At 35.9% G+C, this 26310-nt stretch overlaps 1 protein-coding gene across 1 annotated transcript in view; it reads right to left on the bottom strand.

The window, feature by feature from the left end:
* Window positions 1-994: 994 nt before the first annotated feature.
* The window catches only part of CTDSPL2 (CTD small phosphatase like 2), a 50440-nt gene continuing 25124 nt past the window's right edge, over window positions 995-26310 (bottom strand). Inside the window, 9 exon segments of the mRNA XM_080931527.1 lie at window positions 995-2609; window positions 4125-4220; window positions 5282-5425; window positions 5428-5470; window positions 8176-8255; window positions 8355-8417; window positions 17693-17779; window positions 21404-21515; window positions 23862-23940. Of these exon segments, the coding sequence (XP_080787653.1) occupies window positions 2544-2609; window positions 4125-4220; window positions 5282-5425; window positions 5428-5470; window positions 8176-8255; window positions 8355-8417; window positions 17693-17779; window positions 21404-21515; window positions 23862-23940 (770 nt within the window). The 3' untranslated portion in view covers window positions 995-2543.

Below are 26310 nucleotides of genomic sequence, written 5' to 3'. Positions count from 1 at the left end.
CATTTACTATCCGTGTGTGCTGTGTGCACTGACAAGCTGGGCACATCTCAATTAAAAAAGCACACCTCCAATCACCTAAAAGGAAGTGTTCTACAGCTACCAATAAAGAAAAGATAGGATTGAAAGATAACCTATTAAAATAAAAAGGAGCCAGTATTTAAACTTTGTTATCAACAACTTTAGAATTACTCAAAGTAAGGAAAAAATAATGTAATTTGGTCTCAACTCTCAGGCCATGTAAACTTTCCCACAATGTATTTCTCTACAGAAGTGTGTTGTTGACTCACCTATTGGCTGACTTACAGGAGCTCTCCTAGCATGGGCCTGCTTTTTTCTTATTAAAGTGCCCACAGGCACTATCACATAGTGTTTATGTTTCCCCTTTTAAGTTGTGGGAAGGGCTGTGAGACTGTATTTACTCAACTCCTGATTAAGCTTTCAACAGTTATTATATATGTCAAAAATCCAATCTTGTACAGGTTTTGGGGTTTGCTGTATAAGCATAAAAATGATGGGGAGCAAGAAGATATTAACTAGGTTCACAATTTTGAGAAAGAGCATATGTAAGGGTAATGTATGTACATTTTATTTCAAGAAAGACATAAGACGAACAGCATAAAGATGCCCAGGTGCCCTAAAGATAAATACATTTCAAAGGTTCTCATTAAAATGAATCTGTAGTATTGTTCCTGCAAGCAAAATACCTTTTTCAAAATAAAAAAAATCTGAATTGCAAATGCTTTTGCTTTTTTTTTTTTTTTTTGCAGAAAATCTGCCATGATTATTTTTTAATGAATAGGATTTTCCACAAAACAGGCTTGCTCTACATGCTGGATTTTTAAACAGTTCAGTGACACAATATGCTAACTACATACACAACAGATAATATAGTAAGAAAACACTCAACCTGATGAAAAGTTAAAATCTTCATTAATACACTGAAAACTGACAACTCATGCCTTTAAAATCAAAAATACAAAAATTAAATGTTTTTCTAAAAAGATTTCCTTATTTTAAGGATTCATTTGAAAATGAAGCTGCATGTAATTTGTACAATAAGTTGTACAAGTAAACAGGTAATATACATAAAAAATTAACTGACATACTCCTCAATTATCGGTTGTCCACCTTTAATTTCCAATACTGTACTTTCTTAACAAGCATACAAAATATCAAACTTCTCTTTAGAAAAAGTGCCGTTCTTTGACATCCTTTACACAAAAACAGTCTGAGCCTGCGGCATGTTAATGCAGTTGAGAGGCAAAGCATACTAACTTTTACAAATTCTACCTTCCATAAAAAGCCTCCTGAAAAGGAGATTACACGCCACTATAAAAATATCAACCTCTTGTGGTAGCTGCATTAGAGAACCAAGGCGTGACGACTATTTTCATATAGCATAGAAAACCACTATGAGCACATTAACTGCACTGGTGGCTCGGGAGTGTACTGTGCCACAGGATTATGCATAGCTACTGTTAGGTACCAAGACTGTTACACAGAGTTTAAAACTGATTGTAACCAGGAGCATAACAGAGGTACTACCAGCCCATGCAAAGTAAAAATACTGAGTCACTGTGCTGAATACTTCATTCCTGGAGAAAACCCAAAGGCAGCAGTAACTGAATCAAGCCCAACAGGTGACTGAACTCGTTCTCCTCAAAGGTTAGTGAGCACAGTGAAGTCTGAGGTATACCTTTATCCATTAAATGTGTGCCATTGCAAGATATTACCATCTAGAACACATGTCACCACAATGGTTCAAATAATTTGAATATTAATCATTCATATATTCTTAACTACCCAGTCTCTTGATTTTTGAAGATTTCACCTACAGTATAATATTACAGAACAAAATATAAATGCATTTTTAAATGAAACTTACATGGACTAAAAGTAGAGAATATTTTTAAACAAATATACAATATGCAGGCAGACAAAGCAGGAAAACGGCCATTCAAATGTATAATTAAAAAAAAAACTAAAAATTGACTATTTCCAGAAAACTATGAAGCGCCTTAACTAAAAGGAATGCATCATGAGATCTAATCTAATACAGGTCAGAAATGTAAAAAGGTTATAAACCTTAACAGGAAAAATAAAACAACTTTTACTGGCCATTCCTGTTGAAATGAGAATAGTAAAGTAACAGAAAAGTGGCTACAAACCCACTGAGAGCACCAAACAGAGAGAAAATGAAAGTCCACTTTCATCTCTGCTATTATCATAAAATCCTGTGTAATTACAGGTCAAACTGCTGGTGGCAGAAACAGAATTCTTTATAAGCTGCAGATGTCCTGTACATAAAGTTTCACTGGAGTTGTACTATTCCACAGACGCTTCTGTTTTAGCCTACCCACTGTATGTGTTCAATCCAAGATAGTCTCTTTCTGTAACCCTTGATTATTATTGGGCACCAAAGATAAGAAAAGCAAGACGGGGTACAAAAATGCAAAATTTCAACAGTAATGGCAATGTTTTTGTCTTAGTCCAAAAGGGTCCTGCATTCTCTCCCCCCTCAGTGATCTGACAAGTCTCTGAACTTAGTCTGGGGGCAGCAAATCATGCAATCGAAATCTGTCTCTGATGTGAGGCCGGACATCTTCATTCTGTGTGGAGAAAAGATTATTTTTGAAAACCACATAATTTCTATACAACAGTCTTATAATTTCCAAACAGCACAGTGTAACTATTTATTTAGCTGTTCTATATTAGTAAGTATTTTAGAGGTGATTTCAAGCACTTAAAGAAGATGAAAAAACCCCATCTTGACCTTCTTTGATTCATTTTACGGGAGACTAATAAACTTCCTTTGAATACCAGCTGCATCATCCACTGGAGGCTCTGTACTCTGAGGCATAAGTTTGGCAATTACAGGTGATAGTAAATTTCTCTGCTGCTAATCAAAATCATTTGTTCACCAGGAACTCCCAAGTAACTAGCCTCCCAGGTGGTTGTTTTGTCTCACCCCAGCAGACAAACAGATGTCAATCAATCAATCAATCAATCAATCAATCCCCACTCCCCTCCTTTTCTCCCTCCAAAGCTGGCCTCAAATGCAGAGATTTGCCAGCTTCTCCCTCCCAAATGCTGGAATTAAAGGTGTTCCCATTGGCTGATAAGGAAAATTTTAAAAGATTTGGACTTGGGGCTGGAGATGGCTCAGTGGTTAAGAGCACTGGCTGCTCTTTCAGAGGTCTTGAGTTCAATTCCCAGAAACCACATGGTGGCTCACAACCATCTGTAATGGGATCCGATGCCCTTTCTGGTGTGTCTGAAGACAGCTACAGTGTACTCATATAAATCAAAATCAATAAATCTATAAATCTTAAAAAAAAAAATTTGGACTTCCTGACTGATTCAAAGAACTGTCTGCACCTCTGGAGTATGGGTTCACAGTGCAAGGCCAGGCTCACTCTCCACGTTGCCAACAAGATCTCCGCAGGGTACTCCTAATGTTTATCTTTGTACATTTAATGACAGAGGACTGGCTGCAAGTGCCTTGTGGATACTTTATCTTTTCAATAGAGAAATAAACTGAACAGAAAACTTTTCATTTAGCCCCAGGCTAACCTCAAGCTCACTATGGAGGTTAGAATGATTTGATTTACCTCATCATCTTGGCTCTAGCGCCTTGGTGCTGGGATCAACTGACCCGTGTGTTCCACAACACTCATTCTAGTCCAATTTCTACTGCATATGAACCCAGGCTTAGTAGTTAAGAGCACTGGCTGCTCTTCTGGAGTACCCAGGTTTAATTCCTAGCACACGGCATATCACAGCTGTCTAAAACTCTAGTTCTAGGAGATCCAAAACCCCCACAGACATGCAGACCAATAGCCAATGCACGTGAAATTAAAAAAAAAAAAAAAAAAAAAAAATTAAAACCAAGCAAAAACAATCCTAATCTTTTTCACTTTCCTGCAATCTTCTACCAGTTAGATATTTGTTGTTGTTCTTGTTCCTTCTTAGGGAGGATCTCGTGACATAACCTAGGATGACCTCAATCTGACGAATCTGCTGCCTCTGTCTTCCCAGTTGGTTTACAGTTAACTTTAAAAGCCAATACACAGATTTGTACAATATAGTTCAACTAACACCAACAACATAGACCGTATACTTACCAGTTCTACAAGCTTCTCCAGAAATGGAATCAATTTTAGTAGTTCATTGTCATTTTTATCCATAAACCAGCTTTCTATAGGGATTCCATTAGAAAGCTAAAACAATAAATATATAATTAATCTCTCTTTAACTACACTATACCGCATAGGAAAACTAAAGAAACAGACTTAAGTAACTACGGGTGTAAATATTCTAGGAAAAAAATGCTACTAAGGTTTCACCAAGAGCTCAATAGTGCAGGAGAGCTAAGTGAGTACAATGAAGCTAAGTGACTGCTCATTGGGGCTCACTGCCCCAGTGAGTACAAAGGTAATCAACAAAAAGGCGCCATCTGGACTAAATGTTTCCAACCTAAACACTATCAGAAAGCCATGTGTATAAACTCTTACACAAAGACCAAGCCTTCCTACTCTTGTTTTTGCCCTCTTTTTTAAAATAGAGTCTCATTCTGTAGTCTATGTTCTGTTCTGTTAAAGAGGAGTCTTGCTGGTGCTGAGGTGACCGTATGTGCCTAAGCTTAAGACTCAGCCTACCATTTTTCTGCCATCACCTCCCAAGTACAGGTAAAAGCACAAATACAGGGTGGAAAAAGAAGTATCAGGCCAGGAGTGATGTCTTCTACCCCAGAACTCTCAGGAGGCAGAAGCAGGCCGACCTCCAGTTTGAGGCTGGCCTAGGCTACACAGAGAGACCCTTTCTCAAAAAAAAAAAAAAAAAAAAAAAACAAATGAACAACTAGTATAAGTCCTTTAAGTGATTCAGCTGGTAGAGCAAAATTATAGGAAATATTAGCAAAAAAAAAAAAAAAACCTGCTAAAACCATCTAAGAAAACACTTCAAATTATTTAAATCAATAGACTGGAGTATCAATAATTTCAGTAAAATTTAGATCATTTCATAAAATATCAAAATGCTAATTAATGATGTACAACCCTCTAATTCTATCTTCAGATTTACTACATGAAATTTTCTTAATTTATGCTGTACTTCAAGTAGAAGACATTTTTTCATAAGTACTTATCTATTTGGCATTTCTAATAAGTAAAAAATAACTAAGTAACAGAAAAATTCCATTTTTAAAAAGTATCTTCTTCTTGGCTGCAGTTGTTTTATTTGTATTTTATCCAACTGGACTGGACAGGAATCTTCTTCCTACCTGATAGGCAAAGGCTTGTGGTGAGTTGTCAATTATTATAGTTTTGGAAAGATCTCTTCCAAGGATATTTAAGTCCTTTATATAGTTTCCTTGTACACAAACACAATGTTCACGGAAAAGCCGGTGCCTACACAGAAATAAAAACAATTTTTAAAACATATACTGGAACATTCATACATCATAAACTTTCTAAATATTCTTTTCTCTCAGGAAGCAAGTTGAAATACAAACATTGGGTCTAAGCTGTGGGCTATCTTCAATATAAAAATTCATAGTAACTATTGAAACCTTAAAAAAAATACAATGGTTGGAAAGATGTTGGTTTATACCATAATGTTATAAATTACAAAAGGGAATTAAAACTCTTAAGTTGTTTTTGTAATTTAATTACCCAGAAAAGCTCAGCTCAGACACAACATTTGGTTGTCAGCGAGGTCCTGCTTTTTAGCTAATTTTCCAGATGGTTGACTGAGGCATAAGTGACTTGCCCAAGGTCACAGTAAGTCTGTGGTTAGTCCCGTATTGGAACTCAGGATCCTCCTGGCTCCCAGGCCTTTTGCTCTAACCAGTAGGCCACACAGCCTTCCTATCCCTCTATATTCCAGAATAGAAAATATAAGATGGTATGTTTTTGTATTGGAATTAAAAATAATTTTTTAGTTTTCCTTATAGTTTTTGAGAAAGGATGCTTGCAGCTGAGGCCAAAGCATTCCATCATTCCAACTTTCCACAAAACACACGCTTTTTAAAAACTCTGTGGGGGGGGGGGGGGGGGGAGGCTTCAAAAGAATGGTGACAGTTGCCAGGCAGTGGTGGTGCCACTCATTTAATCCTAGCACTCATAAGGCAGAGGCAGGTGGATCCCTGAGTTTGATGCCAGCCTGCTCTACAGAGTGAGTTCCAGAACAGTCAGGGCTACACAGAGAAACCTTGGCTCTAAAAACCAAACCAAACCAACAACAAAAAACAGGTTTAAGTATTATAAATGTAAACTAATAACCAATCTTACAAACTAGGCAATTCTGTCATCTTAAAGGCTATTAAAAACTGTAAAGTCATATATACTACAGTAATTATGCAATCCACATTTATAACCAATATATTATACTCTAAATATTACTGATAATTGATTTATGGGTCTTTTACCTTGAAATGCCATGCCCCTTGCCTTAATAATTGAGTTCATTTTGCTTCCTAATACTAAACCAATGTCTATGAGCAACATACTATGCACGCCTGTTCTTTTAGTTTTATAATTTCAAGAAAAATCATTTTCAGCGGGGTTTGATAGTGCACACCTTTATTCCCAACACTCAGGAGGCAGAGGCAGGTGGATCTCTGTGAGTTTGAGGCCAGCCAGGGCTACAAAGAGTAACTCTATCTTGAAAATCAGGAGGGGAAAAAAAAAGTATTTTCTACCCAGCACTCTGCCCAAGCTCAACATTTAAGAAGCACACACACAACTCATTTACAGCATCCAGCCTGAGTGGTAATGATAAAGAGGAAATCTCAGCCACCAGTCACCAGGAGAGCACTGATTTGTTCATTGCTCACATTTTTTCTCTTTCCCTCTTTTCTACTGTTGTTGCCTTAGCTGTCCTGGACTCTAGAGCACATCAACCAATTCCAATCTGTTCATCTTTTTGTTCTCCTAACGTTTTTCAAAATCCAATTTGGTAGGATAAATTGGAATTTCCCAATGTATCGATCTTTACAAATCTAGGTATTCTAGCAGTGTAAAAACATGATTATTTCCCAGAAAAAGGAAAGAGGCAAAAGCACCAGGACTGTCCTGCTTACAACTGTTGCTAGAATAGTAAAAACAGTAAACAGAAGTCTTTAAGTCTTTCAAAGCAAAATCTAAATTTATGTACTTTTACTAATGTTAGGTATAGTGAGCAGTTATTATAGTATAGTTCCGTAAATAGAAAATACCATTTTTATTTATCTCTGTAGCTTATCTGATTTTTCAATTAAAAATTAAAGCTCAAAGTTTAAACAACTAAGTAAGTGCTCACTGGGAAAAACGTTTTAATATATTTGCAATCACTCAGTAGAAGTTGTTTGAGTTTGTTCAGACAACATCTCACTGTGTAACTCACACTGGCATAAGACTCGGAGATCTGCTGCTTGTGCCACCACACCCAGGGATAAGATATAACAGTAGTAAACTAGGTTTAAAATTCATAACTACGACAGTATGGGAGACACTCCAGAATCAATGACCAGCTCAGCTGCTGCAAGCTTCCTCAATCCCCTTCTCTAAGCCCTGATCACTCACTCAGCCTCACTCCTGAACCTTAGAGTGAAATACTCTCTCTTCAGGTGACAGAAATAATGGAATTGATTTTCAAAATCCCCAAGGCATCCCTGCTAACCAGGAACACACTGCAGCTGCAGGTTAATGGCATGCACAAGGAACAGAGTCCAGATTAGAATAACCTGAATGATTAGGCCAATTTTAATTTCCAGTTAGATGCAGGTACCGTTTGTAAACAAATGTAAATTTGCTCTTAAATCTTTTTTTATTGTACTTCTACTTCTCCAGGCCATGACAAAGGCAGTAGAACAAGCATTATCTCAGAGACATGGAAGTAAAACCAGGTCACAGTGAAAACTTCCACCACCCCCACCCTCCTCCCATCCCCATCCCTGGGATCCCAAAGAAATGAAGATATAAATATATTTGACTATGGAACCCTTTAAGGAACATCTGTCTGAAGTTACATAATTAGGAACTCTTAAAAAGTTGTAAGACTTTAACATTTCAATTTACCACTCAACACAATAAATCTCTAGATACTAGCCAACTGAAAATGCCCATTAAAATGAAATAGAATCAAGGTAACTGTGTAGATGAGTGCCAGACATTGCTACTATTTAATTAGATTTACCTGACCAGTTGCTTTTTAGGGTCTAGTATGTTCAGTAACTTGTCTGCATACACCTTCTTAGAAGCAGTAAAAAGAATGATCTACAAATTTAGGGAAAAGAAGTAATCAATTATACATGATCTAAATATGGATACTATATTGAATAAAATACACAGGTATATAGTTTTAAGTAAATTTACCTCATACATCTGAGACATTCGTTCCAGGAATTCCCTGAAGAATGGTCTTAATCTCACATAGACCTGAAGAAATGCAAAGAGACTTTTCAGCAAATAAATATAACATAGAAACTATCTTAAGATATTGTGCTAATTCTGGATATATTATCATTTAAGTTACTATTTTAAAGTAATAGAAATATTTACTGAGTGCCACTCAAAACAAATATGTACCAAAAGCACTTAAGACATTCTTTTAGAGATAGTAATTATTGTTTTATTTTTAATACCAAATAGAATAGTACTTCACTGGAATGTAATTTCAAAAAGCATCTCAACTAAAAGTAGATTTCCCTCATTACAGATTTTGATCCACCAAATCATCTCCATCTTCCAACCAGGTAGCATCCATCCAATCATTATGCAGGCTGTGTGTCCACTTCTAAGCTGACCTGTCTCAATGACCTTCCTCAATAAGTACTCATAATTTAAACAAATATCTCTTAAAAACACTGCTATGTAATTTATATTAAGATAAGGAATAGTTAAGAAGGTAGTATTTGCATTGGTGAGTTTAAACACAGCCCCTTTAGTGTAGAACGGTAGGTTTGATAACAACTGAGATTGTAAGTACACAAAGACAACAGTTCTGAAAACCCACTGCTCAGGATATATATATATGATATATATATGTTTTATATATATTATATATAAATATAAATATGTGGGTGGGCTGAGACAAGGTTTCTCTGTGCTGTCCTGACTATCCTGTAACTTGCTCTGTAGAATCAGGCTAGCCTCAAACTCAGTGATGTTGAGTCCTGGGATTAAAGGTGTGTGCCACCATCTGGCTACATATTATCCAGCTTCTTTCTTAACACTATTGTTCTTGTAACACACTGTAATATTAAGAAAAAGCACACAAATGTAAGCCATAAGTAATCACTGAAACTACTTAAAAGACCTTTCAGTCCTCCATTTATATTCTCTCAGTTGCCAAATTTATAAGTTTTGTACTCCACTGAAAGGTGGGTACTGATTTCAGATACCATAAACAAACAAACAAGCACACAAGCAAACATTCATTAAGCTGAGTTAAATACTGTGAAATTGTAACAAGCCTGTGGTGAGTATACATTTAATGCAGGCTTAGTTTTCCACTTCAATTCTGTCATCTACATAAAAAATGTTCCCGTGACAAAAATACCCGTTTTGGGAACGTTTTATGGTAAAACATGTAAAGTGCACAACAAAGAAAACAAAGAAACGTGACATTTTCCAATGACTTCCAGATTAGAACAAACCTGTCATTATTCACCCTCTAACTATGACATACATCTTATAATCCTACACTGCTTTCTGGATGAAAAGCAGTACTGAAGACAGAAGAGCACACTGCTAGTGCTCCCTTAACCTGAGAATAGAGAGTAAGAAGAGGTGCCTTTCAAGGTTCCTGTCTGCACAACACATTCACCACTCCATCAGATAACAAAGTGGTTGAGAAAAAAAAAAATAATAATAAGGGCCAGTTCTTGAATAAGACCATAGGGAGCTGTACCATATGATACAAAGGCACAACTGTAAGCAAAAACTGAAATGAGGTTACAAGCCCAAAATGGTCGGTGTCATTAGATGTGAACAGGAATGAGAGTCAGCAAGGCCTAAATTTTGTTCTAAAGGAAATGTAGTCTCATTTGTTTATTAAATCTATTTGTTGGAAGCAGAGTGTGTCTGTGGTCTGTCTGTACATGCCACTGGTAAACGGACAACTTTGAAAAAAACCCATTTTTTTTTTTTTGGACCCAGGGATCAAACCCAGGTTGCCAGCATTCATGACAAGTCTTTTTCCTGCTGAGCCATCTTGTTGGACTCAAATGTTTAGTTCTTGACTTTTAAAAGTTTAATTCTTGTTATTTAATTATATATACAAAGATAGACATATACATCATTTTAAACACTTCAAACCTGATTCTTTAGTTAACCATTAGCTCTTTTTCTTTTCCAAACTCATAAAGTCTCATAAAGTACCCATTCCTCATTATCTACCCACTATCTTCTTTAGACTCACAGCTTTTTGTTTTATGTTGTTGAGACAGTCTTACTCTGCAGCTCAGACTAGTAAGGAACTTACTATGTAGCCAAGATGGCTTGGATACTGGGGTGATCCTTCCTGCCCCAGCCTTCAACGCTGACATTACAAGTGTGAACAACCACACCCAACCAAACCTGTGTAACTGCCAAAGGTCAAAAGAATGAGTTCACTCTACTTTACCTATGTTCTTGCAAACATATAGCAATGTTACTTAGTTTAAATCTATCTGTCCACAACAAACCAAATGTATTTTGAAAAACAAAAACAAAGTTTAAATAAAAATAATGCCTGATACTAATAAGTAATTATTATCTGTAAGACTGAAAACCACTCAAAAGTGAGCATTTGTGAATACCACATTATGCCAATTTTTTAAAAATTAGAAACATTAGAGTCTATTTAGTGGTAGTGGTGGGAGAGTATGCTTTTAGTCCCAGGGCTGAGGTAGCAGAGGCAGGCAGATCTTAGTGAGTTTGAGGCTACCCTGGTCTACACAGGAAAGCCAGGGCTACACAAAGAAAACCTAGAAAACAATAAAACAACAACAACTAAATCATTAGACTCTATTAGAAATTTGTTTTACTAAAATTTACATTTTATAGAAAAATTACATAAGAAAATAGTACACTACATTCACAGCACTTGACAATGAATGGATAATAGCTTATTTTCTTCATCCTCTTTGGTATCATGTCAATGAAAACTCCCTAACTGTATGTACATGGTACTAAAAAATACAGTCATATTTAGTAAATGTCAATTACAAAGAAAACTACTTATAAATTGGTTGTTAACTCTAAGTTCAAATTTATCTTATTTATATTTGTTTATTAAACCTTTATTCATTATTTTTTAACAATAGGACCAAGAAGCAAAGAAAAATCCTACCTACAGATAAGCAGTTTCTACTACTCAGCCCTCATTAAAAAAAGAAAAAAATATTTCATTGGCCACGGTGGCACATACTTTTAATTACAACACTCAGGAGGCAGAAGCAGGCTCAGCTCTGAATTTGAGGCTAATCTGATTTACAGACCAAGTTCCAGGACATTCAGTGCTACACAAAGAAACCCTGTCTTCTTCAATATTTTTTTAAAGAACATACTTTGAACTTATTGATATAGTATTTATACTTTTTTATAAGTAGTAAATTTATAAGCTAGAATTATAGTTCAAGATTTACATGTGTGCTTGGCCTAGAGGGCCCTGGGTTCCGTCGACAGCACCAAAAGAAACATACATTTAGTAGAACTCATTAGAGATACAGGTCTTTAACTCCACACTACTGCAGAGGCATATGCAGAGAATTTCATTGAGCTACATAATGGAATTGTATTAAAAATATAAGGTAATTAGCGAACGCTACTTATTTAATAACCCAAGACAAGTACAGCTGTGCATGTCATGTCAATACATATGATCTCGGCACTTGGGTAGCTGAAAGCAGAAAACAAATGACACTGAAGTTTTTGAAGAATTAAATGCTGTCATTATCTGGGGAAAAGATTCTCCAATTAACAGATACACAGAAAGGCAAAGTGGCCCTGCCTATTTCCAACCTTTGGGCACACCTTAGTTTCATCTATAAATGGATTCCAATGTTATGAAGGTTAGATAATATACATAAAGCATTTGGTATTGTGGCCACCACAACTGCAGTGATAAAAGCTGTTAACTATTATTACCTACCTCTTTATTTAAAGGAAACCAGTCACTAGTAGTCAGTATTATTATATAGAGAAAACTGAGCAACCACAATCCTAAAGAGAACTTACAGTTCTTGTAAGAGAACCCAGTCTCTTAAAAGAGAAATATTATTGATTCCACTAATATTTTCTTAGCTTTAGTATCCAACACAGAAATAAAGGCCAAATCTTCTCCAAGGACAGAAGACCACTCAACTTCATAACTTATGTCATCATTTGCTTCACCTAGTTATTATAGTAAGCTGTAGACCAAGTATTTGTAGGAGAAGTAAATCAAGGGATGAACAGGAAAAAACTGAAATATCAGAATAAAATTTTCCTTAACCATGGTAATAGAATTCAATCTGAAAAAAGATTTAGAGTTCAGACAAGATAAACTAATGTTTAATGTATTCATGTGCATGATTAAATTGTCAATGAAGTATAATGTTCATTATAAAAATGGCCATTTATTTGTACATAAAATTAATATATAAATACATAAATATAATGTTTAATGACATATTAAGAGAAACTGCAATTATTTTAAGAGCAAAAAGAAAGTAGCCATGTTAAAAAGATGTTGTCTTTAGAAAACATTCCAGCATACACCAGAATGGTGGCATAAGCCTGTAATCCCAGCATTCCGGTAGCAGAGGCAGGTGGATATTTGTGCTATTAAACCACCCTAATCTACAAGGGCACATTCTAGATCAACCAGGGCTTCACAGTGAGACTGTGTCCAGTAGCAGCACCCATACTAGCCATCAACAATAACATCAGCAATAATAAATCATTCTAACAAACAATCAAGAAGTTGAAGGATTATGAGTTCTAAGCCATCTTGGGCTACACAGTGAAACCTTATCTCAAAAATACCTAAAATTAAATAAAATCACCTTTAAACTCTAAATATAGTGAACCCTTCAATTTAGTGAACATTGTAATCAACTCTCAGCTGTCAGCTGCTAAATAAGAACTTTCTGTGTACAATCCAGCTATCTCTCCCCACTATTACATAGCCCAAGCAAGCCTCAAATTCACTCTCTCCCTGCTCCAGCCTTGTAGGCTTTGAGAACAGGCATCTATCACGTGTCTGGCTATAGAATCCGGATTTTTTTCAATGAACTATTCCTAATTCAAAAGAGATACTTCAAGAATTCCCAATAAAATATATTTTCTAATTTTTGATAAGGAGAGAATCATAGGTTTAATATATATCATAGTGTCAATGATTACTTACTGAGAAGGATGGGAAAGTTTAAAATTATTCTGATGTATTGTTTTTAACACTTTGTAAAGTAAGTTACTATCCAAATACTGTTCTCTCCTAGTTAAAAGTAACATTAGTATTAAATATTCATAACCCCAAATGCTATATACAAGGCATAATCATGTACAAACATACACACTTATATACAACAAAATTAAGTTTATAAAACTCAGCAACAAAATAACTCTTTTTGTTATTATAAAATTATAAAGTCAGATTTTATAAATTTTATAAAAGATAAAATGTAGTCTGGTATTTACGACAGAATTTTTCACATATATTTTTCTCTTCATGTAGCAAAAGTAAAGCTGGTTTTTCTAGAAGAATTAGAAGCCATAGCACTTCCAACGCTCTTTTTGTGGTGTGAAAAATATCTTGAGGTATATGATTTCCAAGGTAACAAAGTAAGAAGAGGCTGAACTTTGCTAACCATTGGGTTCTCCACTGGCCTCTTCCCCCCCAACTTTCCCCAGAAAAGCAACCTCTACCAATAAAAGAAAGCATCCTTTACAAGAAGCTCCCTACAGCATCCTAGCTCCTTGAGTGCTTACCATAGTCTGATTTCTGGACAGCTGACCCAAAGTTTGTTGATTTTACTGATCCTCAGAAAGCCACTCACTGGCTAAAGTCTTAATGGTGAAAACGGTCAAAAAATCAGATCCCCTGCCTTACTGTACAGAATGTGGAGATGGACAACACAGTTGCGTTTGATGCACTGTGCTGAGACATATGAGGTATCTTCTTTGTCTTCAATCAGCCACATTTAGGCTGAGTAGCTCTATTACATCTTCAAAAAACTGAGCTCCAGTTCTTGATGGAGACAGAGGAAGGTCATTGAGGAGGTGTTTCAGCTCAAGAGCTAAGTGAAAAATGTCTTTTGATTCAGTTCTGCTTGTGGATAGCAGTCATCTTCTGGATGGAAGAGGGAGTGAGATGACCTAGAGTCTTGAATTGGTGGATCTGCAGGAACAGAAACTAAATACAGTGGAGACCTCTTAACTGAGTAACACCATGAGATGGATTTCCTGACAATGTGTCAATATTAAGCTAACTACAAGTTTAAACGTGCATTGGGAGTGATCATGCACCTGTTTTTCCAAATTAAATGCATCTGTACCATTTTATGAACAAATCCTTTCTCATTATTATGCAACAATTTTTTTTTAGGAAAAATGTGTATTTATTTAAAAGTACAGCAATTCAAACAATCTGTACCTTTTATGAGTCTATTACTCTCACTTTCAAGTCAGTTCTTTCATATTTCTTATACACACAAACAAGTCTGTCTAGTTCATCTAGCATCAGGAGTACTGGTCACCTTTGAGATGAATCTTTTGTTCCTTTTCCATAAGAAACACACATGAAAATACTAAATTTAGATTTGAACAATTCGTCTGTCTGAAAATTTTAAGGGTGGTATTATCTAAACTTATTCCTATTCTTCAAAATAAAAAGAGTATATATTATGAAGTACGGTAAGCTATAAGGATAGTTGCTACCTGAAAATTCCCTCAACCTTAAGAAAGCCTATTACAAGATCATTATCAAATTTTCATTTTAAAATTCCAATGAACACTGGATTACTTCCCCTAAAAATTTAAGTTTATAAATTTACAGTATATATTCTCATAATTATTAGATCATAGGTCAGCAAATTAGGGCCTGTTAGCCAATTATAGCCTACTACTTTTAAAAATATTAAGTTTTATTGGAACACACCATATTTTTTGATATTTTTTGAGACAGGGTCTCACTATGTAGCCCACTCTGGCCTCAAACCAAAGGTCGTCCTGCCGCGGCTCCCCTGTACTGAGACTGCGGTGCTGGAGTACAGGGGAGACCCACCACTTCTGCTCAACGTTTTTCATGGACGGTTTGTTTCGGGTTGGTACAACAATAGCCATAAAATCTAAAACTCCTGATTTAGATAATTATTAATGTAGGTTTAACATAATTTATAACTTAAAACTGTTTTGAAATGAAAGAAAATTAAAGGCAGAATTGAAATCAGATATAGATGAATCTTTACAATCTAAACACAAGCTAAAAGTAAATCCCAAAAGAGGGTATTTATCTCGCCTTGATTCACAGCAAGAAGCTAATTTTTAAACACAGACAGACAGACAGACAGACACACACACACAAGAATGGGATGCTATAGAATAGATATATTTAAGAACATACAGTTAAGTGCCACGGATGTGCTGTGTAAATTTCACCTCAAAAAATTATTTTAAAATAAGAGTATATACAATCTTTCATGGGTTTCTCTACAGTGAGCTATGTTACATTACAGTGGTTAGATACCTAAGTTACATCTTACCTAACAATGTTTTCTGCAAAATCTCTTAGCTCATCCCAGACCCTTGTGTATACTCTTCTTTGCCAGTAGATGGAGACAACACCACTGAAAGTTTAAAAGACATCATCCCTGTTTAAAGGGAGCTTTGCTGGTCTGAAAAAACTCGGGAGTCCTAAACCAAGACCTCTCTGTTTAAAAAAGTTATGTCAAAACCACAAATCCAAGGGAAGCTAACCCAGTATTAACTATGTACAATCTTAAAAATTATAGTTGGGGGAATTAATTATGTCCTTCAGAAAGTATCTATAGCTTCTAAAACAACCTTCCTGCTCATTGCTACTTAGATAGCTGGGTTACTTTTTGTTCTCTTTCAGAAAGTGCAACTCAAAATATGTGTAAAAAAAAAAAAGTTCTCAGAATTCTATAGAAGTAGGTATAATGTACTGTACAGCTTCCTAAGCCTTAGTTAACATGTACTGTTATGAACCTTTTAGTCAAACAAAGACAATTATCAAGATCCACAAGTAATAACTTTTTAAAAGAAAAAGCAGAAATGGTGGAAGCAATAAAACGTATCTATAGTGAAAGAAGCCAAATGAGTCTACTTCCCATATTTATCTTACTACTCAAAAAAAAAAAAAAAAAAAAAAAAAAAACCACACAAAACCCAAAACTAAAAACCACAATCCGGATAAATTTCAAATTGAAGAACTTAAGAATTCTCAATAAGCTTTCCTTTTGAAATTCAAAGGCCTAAAACCAGTTTTCAAGGTCATTCAAAATAAATAAATAAAAACCAACTTACAAAGAATAAACAAGGCCACTGCATTGAAAACAGACCTACATTCCTTACATTGGCCTTAAGACTCCTGTCCCTTAAGTAGATTAAAGATGAGCAATCTATCTGGAAGGAAATAGCTCTTTCAGAAAAAGCCTTAAACCAGATAACAATTCAACTTAAAACCCATTACTTTATGTATCTTTTCCTCTTCCCCTAATAATGTATTAGGACTAATACCACTTTAGAAGATGAATATACTATTCAGATATCATAATACCCACCTAGATTCTATGTTAGAATGAAAATCACTAGTAAGATAATCCTGATTCATGACTACATAAAGTACTTGGCAAAGTAGTCCTGAAACATCTATTTAACTCTAAAATCATAACTTCTGCAAGACAACTGAAATCTACCAAAACAACAACAGCAACCCCCCCAAACCAAACCAAAACAAACAAACAAACAAAACAAAAAACCACAAAACCATAACCACTTTGTACTTGTCCACCAAGAGCACATACAAACCAAGGACCTGGTCATTACCCACAAAGCAAATGCTGCAGCTTTATTAAACCCTGAGGTGGCTTCCTCTTGACAAGAAATCTTTGACTTTTCCAATCTTTCAGCAGCTTATGTAAGTAAGTTATATGTATGTTAACAAATGCAAACACACAAAAGGATTCTGTAGTTCTTAAACTATAGTCATTTCTTAATCCAATCCTTTGAGGAGAAAATTCTAATGAAAGCATGGCTACTAGACAATCCACAGGAAAAATCATAATATTTAAATTTTGCACGGTAACCTGTCCAAAGATAAGAAAACTGCTTGTACCTAATATAAAGCAGTAACTATAGGAGTTCTTGAATTCTGTGATTATTATTAATTGGATTTATGGGGAAAATAAAGACGAAATCCCCAGGTATTAACCTGGCAAGTTGTTCTCGGGGATCTGAATCAGTGGTCCTTGCCTCCACCTGCTGGCAAAGATTATGAAACTTGTAGAGATCACAAATCAGAAAAGTTAGTATGTTTTTATTACATTAATGTTTCACGTTAACTATCTAGCATAATGCTATTTTGTGTTAATAAACCATTAAAACATTGATAAAATTACTAATAAATCTACAGAAAGACAGACACACTGAACATCACAAAAATTTTTTTCTTCGCTCATAATGTTACCTAGGAGTTTTAAAAATTAGGCTTAGAATGTCTTAATTACCTGATAAATGACATCTTGGAAAAGGACAGGAAAAGTGAGCGCTGCATCTTCCAGCTCATTCAGACTGCAGTGCACTAGCGTTTCATCCTTCAGACAGAGAGACAACACATTAACAGAAACTTTGGACAACAGTTTGATGGAGTCATGATCACTCTTTGTGGAATTCATGTTGTGACACAGATGATTAGGACAGGATTTCTCCTAAAGTCAGTGGTTCTCAAATATACTTACTTCCTAGAGGGCTGTGAGCTGTGATAAACTTCTCAGTGACCTCTAAAGCAGATTCAAGTCTGAAAACCACTGCTTGAGTTCTACAGTTCAACTTTTTGTTAAAGAACATTTGTTACTCCTTTTGTAATGTAACTTCTTATTTAGTTTCCTAACAACAGTCCACTCTATAGTCCAGGCTGTCCTCAAACTCATCAGTCCTCTTCTATCTAGTGCTGAGGTTACAGAGCCATATGCCACTGCAATCTGCACTTATGCTAACTACATTTCTTTGCAATTAGCTCATGAAAGCTTGGAATCTAATTACTTGTTTTGTCGTGTAACTCATCTTCAAACTTTTTATGTGAAAGAATTTTAGGATTAGATGTTATTTATACCTAAGTATATTTCATCAACTAAATACCCAATGAAAACTTATCACATCTGAACATCAGATTATGATTTCTTACCAAGAATAAGAAAAACAAGAAAGCTGTTCAAGAAAAAATGTTAAGTCAGTACTCAAAACCTAAATGTTAAAAAGAACAGGGGATAAGGGTGAGTTGGAAGAATCACACTCTTGAATTGGTTCCCAGTACTATATAATCAGGTAAGGAGGCACATGCCTATGATTCTCAGCACTTGGAAAGGGAGAGGCAGGAAAACAAGAGGGTCATCCTTGGCTACATAATGAGTCCAAGGATAGGTTAGGCTATCTTCAAAAGTAAAATGTGCTGCCAAGTAACTACCCTCAAATTTTAAGGTAGTTAAGATACTTTATGTTGGTACACACCCTTAATCCTGGCACTCAGCAGGCAGGGGCTACATTAAAAAAAAAAAAAAAAAAAAAAAAAAAAAAAGCCCTGTCTCAAAAACAAAACAAAATCAAGATCAATTAAAATAAAAAATGAATAATGTTCATATCTTATAATTCCACATAACTAGATGCTTGGTTTTGGTTTTTGTTTGTTGAGACAAGGTTTCTTGGCATACCATGGCTGTCCTGGAACTTACTCTGTAAACCAGGCTAGCCACAAGACATCTGCCTACATCTGTCTCCTAAACACCAGAATTAAAGGTGTGTGCTACCACCCTTGGATTTTCTTTCTTTTTCTTTTTAAAGTCTCTCAATGAACATGTGGCTATGTAGATATGTGTGAGATATGTATTTGGGGCAAAGAGGCAGTGACAGGATCAAACCTTAGCCTTGCACATGCTAAGCAACTTTCCTACCACCACTGAGCTTTATTCCCCAACTTTTATTTTTTCTCCCTATGCGGTTAGCCATATTATATAGTTAGCCTTCAACTCTACTTGCCTCAGCCTTGCAAATGCTGAATAAGTAAATGCTAATACGCTTGGCTCCCGGCTAACACTACTAAAACAAAGTAAGAAGCCATGTGTGGTGGCATACAATCTCAAGCACATGGAAGGCTGAGGTAGAAGGATTGCAATAAATTCAAGGTTTGAGGTCAGCCAATATTAGGCTAACGTCTTGTCTCAAAATATCATACCCCAAGAATGAAATTCTAGATATGTATCAAGGTATCTCAGTACTTGTAAGGCTAAAAGAGGAATAAGGATTCAAGGCCAGCATAGGTCACACAGCAATACCTGCAACAAAGACAAAAATGTGTGTAAATCTGTGTGTGTGTGTGTGTGTGTGTGTGTGTGTGTCTCATATACTTGTGGGTATATATAGAAAGAGCAAATAAAGCTGCATTTTCAAAGACTCCTAGCATCCTAAGGTATTTCCTAAACTTTTTGAACTTGTCATAGCCATTTTTAATTTTTTTCCTTTTCTTTACTTTTATTTGCTTAAAATATTTGAGGATTTTTGTTTTTTCTTTTACATCTCTTAATTATAAAGGCTACGATTATGAAGTATAAACATAAATACTGTGTACTAATTTAAAAATGTGCAGGGAGTGGTGGAACATGCCTTTAATCCCAGCACTTGGGAGGCAGAGGATCTCTGAGTTTGAGGCCACCCTGGACTACAAAGCGAGTTCCAGGACAGCCAGGGATACACAGAGAAACCCAGTCTCAAAAAACCAACCAACCAAAGAAACAAAGTAAAAGAAATGGCTTTTCTTTAAGATAAATTTGAGAATTAAATCACACTTCTATTCATGAAATACTAGTAATAAGTGTAAACAAAATGTTTTCCAGCACAATGCATGAGATATACCTTTTGATGGTATTAGAAAACTATAAGCAAATAGTAAATGTGGTATACAACCATACTAAAATGGGTTAGCAAAAGATAAGATACTCAATTCAAAGTTCTTTTTTATCCAAAAGTATAAAATGTAAAAATTTTTTTTTCTGACTGAAGTCTTGCTAAATTGCCTAGCCTGGGCCAAAACCCTCACAAGCTATTCTTGTATCTCAGCTCTTCCATAGTTCAGATTACAAAGCATACCAAAAAAAAAAAAAAACCATACCCCATACCAGGTATGTAAAATATGTTTTAAACCACACTGGTGCGAAGGAATCAACTCTATTTTAAAAAGCTGATTGGTAACTAAATAAATTGGAAAAATAAAAACAAACAAAATAATAGGGCTAGGGATACAGCTCAGCCTGTAAAGGGGCTTTAGCATGTAAAAGTCCTAGGTTTATTCCCTATTATCAAACACAGGCATGGTGCTACATCGCACACCTTAGATCCCAGTAGACAGAAGGTAAAAGTCGGAGGTTCAGAAGTTCGAGACCATCCTAAGCTACAAGTGGAGTCTGAGGCCAGCCCAGGCTATATGAGACTTTCTCTTAAGTGGAGAACCAGTAGAAGAGAACATGTTCTTATAGTTAACTTACTGAAGCCAAAGTGTATTTGATCCTTCAGAAAGACAAGATTCTAAAAACAAGAGAAAATCTAAATTCTAGGCATTCCAGTACAATCAAATCACAGGAGCTTTATGGCATTGATATTCAGTGACTAAGAAAATCTGTTACTCTTGCAGATGAGTTGGGTTCAGTTTCAACTATCCATTAATTCCAATTCCAGGAAACTGTTTCTATGCAGACAAAATATTCATACATAAAAATAAATACGGACTGGAGAGATGGCTCAGGAGTTAAGAGCACTGACTGCTCTTCCAGAGGTCCTGAGTTCAAATCCCAGCAACCACACGGTGGCTCACAACCATCTGTAATGGGATCAGATGCCCTCTTCTGGTGTGTCTAAAGATAGCTACAGTGTACTTATAATAAATAAACAAGCAAACAAACAAATAAATAGTACATAATAACACGTCTTAGATAGTAAGACCCTGTATCTACCCAACACCTCAAAAAATAAAATCAAATAAACTTAAAAACAAATCATCCCCTATTTATTTTCAAAATGAGCCAGGCCCAAACAAACTAGTCTAATGCTAGGTACGTAAATAAAAGCATTTCAAAACATTCAGAACATATTTACAGTAAATATAATGACTGCTTATTCACTTGTATTCTCAATTTCAACTTATTCTTTATACATGTGAAGATAACACTCACCAGATCTAAGACCAGGGAGAACTCTGGTGTGCTTCTTGTTTTCAGAGGAAGAGCAGGTTTCCTATTTAGCTGTTCTTCTGTCAGAGGCGGAACATGTTTGATGAAATAATAGCTATAAATCAAATTTTAAGAAAATTTCAACATTTCTATGTTTTATACATATAAAATAGGACTAAGTTCTAAACTTTAGCTTGTCACATGCTTGCTTACCTATAGAGCACTTGCCTAGAATGTGCAAGGCTTTGGGTTTAATCCTTATAAGTACAAAATAAAGTAAAAGCAGACTTGTGATGGCCAATCTTCACTGTCTACCCCACTGGATTTATTAAAGTGGCACAAAAGGAATTGCTACACCAGACTGGATTTTAAATCATAACTAGACTCAAACACATCTTCATTATTCCTAGTAGGAAGAATTAACACATTTTCACCTATAAGAAGTAAAGTCTGTTTATTCCTGTAGTGTAGCTGTTCTCAGCCTGTGGGTCATGACCCCTTTGGAGTAAAAGGGGGTCTTTCACTGGGGTTGTATATCAGCTATCCTAAATGTCAGATTTTAAAATTACGATTCATAACAGTAGCAAGCTTACAGTTAGTTATAAAGTAGCAGTGAAGATAAATTTATAGTTGGGGGGTCACCATAACATTAGGAACTACATTAACATGTTGGGAAGGTTGAGAACCAGTGCTATAGTGTAAAACTCCAGACCTCAGGACCCTGATGAATTCTTGACATTTTTTGAATGTTGATGGTAGTGGAAATGTTTTCCCTGAAATGAGCTCTTTGTGCCCACCTCCTAGACTGCAGAGCACAGATGGATTTAATGCTTTGGTCTAGATTCAGAAACCTGTGTGGCTCACACTGGCAGCAGACCACCAAACTCTGACCATGTGACCTTTCTTTCAGTGCATATTTGGCTCTGAGAAGTGCTCAGGAGCACTTCTCAAGATCACAGGTTAAACCTTTTATACTGGGTTGGTATTCAGTATTTCTTTGCATGTCACAACTGATTAAGAAAAGTTCCTTAATACTTAGAATAAGAAAGGAAGTCCAAGATGATGACTTTTTTTCTTTGCCATTAGCTTATAAAGCACACACTCATCACACCTTTTAACCTTTCCGGTTTATTTCTATTACTAAGTGACAACTGAGTACATGCTGAGTTACTCAGTAACTTCCTTTATAGTAGTAAGAGGCTGGATGGCAATGACTGTCCTCAGCTTGGCTATTGTCAACGGCTGCTGGCCAGCCACTCTCTCTTCCCCTTCAAGTTCCCACTGCAAAACCTAATTTGCTATTGATGTTATGAGTGTGTCATGTTTTACAACAACAACACATTTTAAACTCAAATAAGAAAATGGCTTGAATTTGTTCTGTATCACCTCCATAATATAAAATAAACATCAATGGCTGGGCATAGTGGCTCACACCTTTGATCCCAGCACTTGTTAATTTGAAGCCACCCTGGTCTACATTTTGAATTCCAGGCCAGCCAGAGATACATAGTGAGTCTCTATCTAAAAATAAACAAAAAGCATATATATATTAAGCATTAAGCCATTAGCAAAAGAAACAAATGTAAGAACTGTCATTAAAATGATGTGTAGTATTTTCTCATTATTTTTGTATCCCATACCAAAAGATGCATTTCAGCAATGCTAAGGCTGTAATTACTTTTGCAACAATCTAACAGGATCACCTAGACGACTAAAATTCTGTGTGTCTTAAGGGTGTTTCCAAAGAGATTTAATCAATGGTCAGGGTCCTGACTGAATAAAAAAGAACAAAGGCAAAAGGTAGCGAACACAGAGCATTCACTTCTCTCTGCTTTCCGACTGTAAATGCACTGTAATCAGCAGCCTCAGACCTCTGCCTGGCACAATTAGCATGGACTCACTGGCATAACCCCACTATGCTGAACTGCATCCTCAAAATGCAAACAAAATCCCTTCCTGAGGTATTTGGTCACAGCAGTGAAGCCATCAATAATTCAATACTTAACCCAGTAAACTAATTTAGGGAACATGTAAATAAAAGTACATAGGTTAGTATATTCAGAAACTCACTAAATACTAATACCCACAGCTCAAGGTCACAAGCTCTTTGTAAAACAGATACCTCTATTCATGAGATTATCTCCCACCTTCATGTTGAAATATCCTATTAAAAATGCATCTAATATACCTAGACTAGCAAGCACAGTATTAAAAAAGATAAAGCCTAAGTTAAACAATGCAGAGTACTAGTTGTCTGCCCTTAGGAGTGCCCAGATGAGATGAAGTTCGATGTCCAACACTGTGACAGAGTAATTATCCTGTTATGTGCCGTTGACTTGAGAAAAAGTTGAAACTCAATATTCAAAGTAAGATTTTCTGCTAGACAAATATCATTTCCAGTTTTATCATGAAATTAAAATTTTTTCAAGAAAGAAAATTTGATAACCGGAAAACAACTCACGGGTCAAATACTTCCCAGTCTTCCTCATAGGTGGCCTCAGCATGGGCTGATGAGTAACCACTCTCTGGAGTTACTGGTGCTATTTTGATAAGAGAGGGGGAAAAAAAGATTACTTTCACTCATCTGTCACAAAATACACATTTTTATTCTTTCTACAAAGAGCTATATTTAAGATTAATAACATAAATAATTCATAAAGATCACTTAAAAGCAAATTTAGTAAAACAAATGACTCTACATCCAAAGAAAATTATTGTTATGGCTAACATGCTCAACTACAACATGGCTAGTAGAATTAAGGTGTCTATAATCTAAGGAAATCTACTATTAGAAGATAATGTTCAGCAATAAAAAAAACCAGCGTGCTAATTAGTTTTTTATTAACAAGAACTACAGTCCTTTTAGAAGGGGAACCTCAATTAAGAAAAATGACTCTATCAGACTGGCACACAGAAAGTATGGGAATTTTCTTGATTAACTGTTGGTGTACAAGTATCTACTGAGTATGGGTGATGCCATAGTGGTCCTGGTTTATACAAGCAAAACAAAACAAAAAACTGAGCTAAGTGAGCCACAAGGAGCAAGTCCTATATGGCCTCTGCTTCAGTTTCTGCTTTGAGTTGGTTTTTTTTTTTTAAAGTTTTTTTTTAAGGCAGGATCTCTATATAGTCCTAGCTATCCTAGGACTAGCTATACCACTATACCTGGCCCCCAAGTTGCTCTTTATACAGCAATAAAAAGCAAGCCAGAGCAATAAAATTTTTAAAAAGATTTATTTAATATATATTAATAAATATACTGTAGTTGTCTTCAGACACACCAGAAGAGGGCACCAGATCTAATTACAGATGGTTATGAGTCACCATGTGGTTGGTGGGAACTGAACTCAGGACCTCTGAAAGAGCAGTCAGTGCTCTTAACCACTGGGCCTTCTCTCTAGCCCTGCAATCAATTTCTAACTGGACAGTGTTTACATGCGTTAGTAGTAAAACAGAGAGCTGTGTACTTACATCTAGTCAATAAGTACATACTGACAACAAACCAAATACAGTTGTAAAATCTAAGACCCACAAGCACTCCTTTAAGTAGTCCACTAACCCTGAACTGAGATGCAAATTGAGCATTATGTTAAATAAAATAAGCCAGATAAAAAGAGCTCACAGCTCACTATGCGGCTGCCAGGAGAGAGGCTGATCATCAGACACAGTTTCAACAAGTTTTCATGTGCTATTGTACCAGAACTGTAGATACAAAATTGTACTTTATATATCAAAAAGCTAAGAAAAAAAATGAGGAGATAGAGAAGTTGAGCCTAATTTAAATATTCTAAAATGTAGATGTGAATAAAACATCACACAGCACATACCTCTTCTCCCCATTTGTGTCTGCATGTAGATAGGAAGTCACTGTCTTATTTGTTTTTGTGTTTTTGAAACAATGTCTCACTAGGTAGATCAGATCAGCTCTGAAGTCACTATGTAGCCCAGGATGACCTCAAATTGCAAATTCTCTTGCTTAGGTTTCCTGAGTGCTGAAATTATAGGAATGTGCCACCATCCCTGGCTTGTCTTTCTTGCTTAGATTTCTTTGACTCTGTATGTATGACTGTTTTGTCTGCATGTGTGTATGTGAATGACTGGATCAAATGGTGTTTGATCCCCTACAACTAGAGCTACAAATGCCTGTAAACCTGAATGCAGAATCCTCTATAAGAGAAGTATACTTAACCAAATTACTGAGTCATCTCTTCAGTCCCTAATAACTCTTGTATAAAACAAGGGTATTCACTATTGGCACCCAACCTTTGGTTTAGAATCCAACTAACCTGAGTCTAAAGTTCACTGTCCCCCTCCCCCAGCCCCTAAAATAGGGATCTGGGTTGGAGCAGTGTAAAAGCTGACTGGGTCTGAGGGGCCGACAGAGAACTGCAGAAAGACTCCCTCCTCCAAACCCTAGACAGAGAGCTACAGCCAGGGGCAGTATCAGGAACAGAGAGGGACAGAAGTCTCTGGGGCACAATGACCTGTGAGGTAGCGTGAGACTAGCATACAAGGAAGTGCTGTCAGCTGCAACCCAAACTCTTGGGGAATAAAGAATTGAAGAAAACCACAGTGTTCTGTAACGAACAGCAGAAAAAAGGTACAAAGGGCTCTGGATCAGGTATTTTGATACTTAAAGATGAGAAACACAATAAATATATTTTGGGCTTTATGGGATGATATTTTGAATGGTCTGACAGAGATGGATTTTAAGAAAACAGACACCTTATCATTTACCATTATTGTGATATATATTCTCTTGATTTACTATGTCCTTTCAAAAGACAGGGCCTTAGATAATTAAATTCCTTGCCTTAGAAAAGAAATTACAGGTAACACTAGAACTAAAGGTTCAAGATTTTATAGGTCAAAATAAGCAACAGAAAGAGGAGAATGAAGGCTGGAGACAG

Source organism: Micromys minutus (assembly GCF_963924665.1).
Source record: "Micromys minutus genome assembly, chromosome: 17".
Lineage (NCBI taxonomy): Eukaryota > Metazoa > Chordata > Mammalia > Rodentia > Muridae > Micromys > Micromys minutus.
This window is presented reverse-complemented; position numbering and strand designations above follow the sequence as displayed.